This window comes from Plasmodium cynomolgi, assembly GCF_000321355.1.
Source record: "Plasmodium cynomolgi strain B DNA, scaffold: 0139, whole genome shotgun sequence".
In the NCBI taxonomy this organism is placed as follows: Eukaryota; Apicomplexa; class Aconoidasida; order Haemosporida; family Plasmodiidae; genus Plasmodium; species Plasmodium cynomolgi.
Genome location: NW_004192747.1, coordinates 1 through 3,745, shown reverse-complemented (window position 1 = coordinate 3,745; position 3,745 = coordinate 1). Strand labels below are relative to the sequence as shown.

General features: G+C 21.8%; 1 protein-coding gene across 1 annotated transcript; it reads left to right on the top strand.

Annotated features, from left to right (window-relative positions):
* Nucleotides 1–1,068: 1,068 nt before the first annotated feature.
* On the top strand, nucleotides 1,069–1,828 carry PCYB_002600 (CYIR protein; the record flags this gene model as incomplete). The annotated part of the gene is made up of 2 exons (XM_004227681.1): nucleotides 1,069–1,620; nucleotides 1,679–1,828. 2 exons carry the CDS (start codon nucleotides 1,069–1,071, stop codon nucleotides 1,826–1,828), a joined length of 702 nt encoding a protein of 233 aa, XP_004227729.1.
* Between the last annotated feature and the right edge of the window lie 1,917 nt (nucleotides 1,829–3,745).

The following is a 3,745-nucleotide window of genomic DNA, read 5'->3' as shown; positions in this document are numbered from 1 at the left end:
AATTTATAGCATATGAAATTTTGAATAATAATTAGAAGAATATTCTACTATGTATGGAAGTTATAATACATTCATCATCTTTATTTGATCCTTATAACATTAACATATACTCTTATTTTCATATTACACAGGTTTTTTTATGTATTAACAATTTTTCTTCTGAATAAATGTATTTTATAAATAAAAGAAAAGAAAAATTCCATACTCATTTATATACATTAAAATAAGGTTTAGTGCTTTTAATAAAAGGTGTTATTTCAATATTATTATTTCATATTTATGTACAGTTATACAATAAGTATAATTTCTTTTTTCTGCAAAAATAAGAATATATTATTTTTATTAGGAATTATGCACGTAAACATCATATGTATTATATAAAAATATATCAAAAGATATACCACATATAAAATATTAGATAAATCTTTCATTATTATGTATATATATATATATTTTTTTTTTATAACTTTAACTTTCATATATTCATAAATCATTGCACTGATTTAAAATTTCTTTTATATTTACTAAAACAATAATAATTTTTTGTAAAAAATTTCCCATATTTTACATGAATATTTGTTTTTGTATATATTATGCATAAAACTACATAATTGTTACAAATTATTTTCATAATAATAATTCATTTAAACATTAAAACTCACATATTTAACATAATTTATTATACTTATTACAATAATATACAAAAATTACTATTTATAAATTCAAATGCACATTAAAATATTTTATTATAGAAACGATATTTTTCTAAAAATATAAGTGGTTAAATATTATATACATATACACTCTTACTATAAAACTATATTATATTTTGATTTATTTGATACAATGCTACCGCGATCTATATCTACAGATTTTTCAGTAATTTACATTTAATTTATTCATATGAATTATTGGATTTTACTATTTCATTTAATACACTGTTTTATATAAATAGCAATAAAAAATTTTGTACAAACATTTATTTGTGTACTCTTATTATTTATACTTTATGTAGCAATTGTTCCAGAGTTCTCAAAAAGAATTATACTCCGAAAATTTTATGATGCTATGGACATGGATTCTCAGGACTTACAAAATTATGATGATAAATGTAATGGAATAGTCGTAAGAGAAGCGAAAGATCATATGAAGCAACTTTGTAAGAAATATCTAAGATTTTTAGATACATCTATATCATGGGGTCGTATAAATTCTGGTTATTATGTTTCTTTACTTTTAAATTATTGGATATATGATAAATTAAGAGCTATTTATCGTGATACAATAAATTATGAAATTAATATTGGTTTTAGTGCTCTCCAGTTGATATGGAGTACGTTTGACAAAAGCAGAAGTGAAGAATCATACTATAAAAAATGTGCGCCCGATTGGAAAATGGTTGATCATGCGGATTGGGAAAAAAGAAAAAAATTGTACGATTACTATGTTGATTACAATGACCTAGTTTCTTTGGCTAGAAACTACGACAAAGAATGCAAGTATTATAATAAAATTAAACAAAATCAAACAATATTTGATTACTTTGATACTCTTTGTGCTTCCGATCCAGATAAATGCCCTCAAATCTACAATGATTGCAAGTCCTATAATCCTAAAAACGTATTATTTACATTACCATGTCATACACAAATGGAACAATCAAATGCTCTTCTTACAGAATCCGAACATAGTCTTGCACCTCGTGGCGATAGTTTTGGATTGTCACAAATTGCATCCCATACTCAAAATGAATCGTCAACCCTTAGAACATCTGGATTGGGAACAAAAGTTGGCCATTCAGTTCTTGGTGCAGCTCCAGTTTTGTTAACAACCACTGCATTATATAAAGTATATACATATTTTATAAACGTGTATCAGCATAATATGACCTTGAAAAGAACTCCCATTTCATGTACAACAATAATAAATAAATATATTACATATTTCTATTTTAATTTTTACATATTAGTATACACCAATAGGTTCCTGGATTCGAAGGCTAGCTAGAGGACACATAAATAGTATACATACTAAGGATGGGATTCAATCTTATATCCAAGAAACAGATGATAGGTTTTCTGATGATTCAGCCAACTATATATCATATCAACCTATATAAATTTCATTATTATAAAAAACTAACAGCATTATTAGAGTTAAGTTAACTAACATGCACATAAGTACATATTTAGTGCATATTTAATAAATTCCAAAAGAGAAAAAATATATTGGAATAATAAATAAGAAGTTATATGTCAGAATATTAAAAAATTAATAACGTAATTATAATCCTCAAAATATAATAAGAAGATCCAAATTGTTAATGTAATGTATTTCGTATTTTTTGACAATACTAATGTATATGAACTTATATGTTTGTAATGAATCTAACTCCTTTACTATGCTTTAATATTTTATTTTCTCATGTTGAATTAAAATACTTTTTGTACTAATAAAGTCATAATTGATTAAAATATATATTCCACTATAAATATTGCAGAATTCATATTTTTTTACATTTACTTTTACCATTAAATTTAAATGTAAAAATTACCGCAAAATCATAATTTTATCCCCAATATAGAATTCTATTATAGATTTATATAATTTAATCCATATATCATTTTAATAGGTGAAAAACAAATTAATAAATAATATTAATAGCACAATAATTTTACATGGATATCACATAATGAAAAACATATAATATATAAAATAAATATATAACTCTTTAAACACACTATAAAAAAAAATATATGTATCAAAAAGAAATAAAAAGGAAAAAAATAACATCATACATATAGGATTAAAAAAATTCTCTTTCATTGATATAATGTTGGAAATGGGTAAAAAACAACATATTTAGTCACTAAATATATAATGGAATTATACATGTTACATCAAAAAGCACATATTCTTCAAAATATTATAAAACCTAAATGAAAACTGGAAAATTCATACAATTTAACAATTAAAATATTGTGAAAAATAATTACTAATTTTCATTAAAATTTATACCTAAGATTAGGCATAAATATTTCTCCAAATTTTCTTAAAAATATGGTCTAACTAATGAACATATATAGGAAAATAAAGAAAAGGTACTAGTGAAATATTAACATGGGAGTACATTATACAACTAAATAAAATACTCATAATATTTCAAGTATAAAACTTTTGTTATTATATATATTAGGATAAAAAATAGAGGATTGTTAGCACAAATATATATTCATTCTTATATTATAAAAAAAATATCTTTTCTCAGACATTAAAATATATGGTGAAGTAGTAGTCATTTTAATATTTATTTCTTACCGTAATTTGTCAACATATTAACTGATAAAGATATTACATATTATGTAAATAAAACAAATATACATATAAAACTTTTGGATATAATGTATATAACAATTTAAAAATATTTTAGAATATATGTAATACTAATACAGTTATGTAAATATGTTTTGTAACATAAAAATATTTCAGCTATAGTACATTTCTTTGTTCTAATTATAGTATTCATCTACCTTTTATTCTTATTAAAAGAGCCAAAAAATTTTTTAATAATACTTTAGTTATATAATGACAATTACTTTTTTTTTAACATTTCGTTCTGTTTTTATATTACCAAAAGCAATTAATAATATATTTTTAGTATATCATTATATTACTGATATATCTTATATATTTTTTTCCTTTATGATGACGTACGTAAAAAATAAATATATTATTATATTATAGG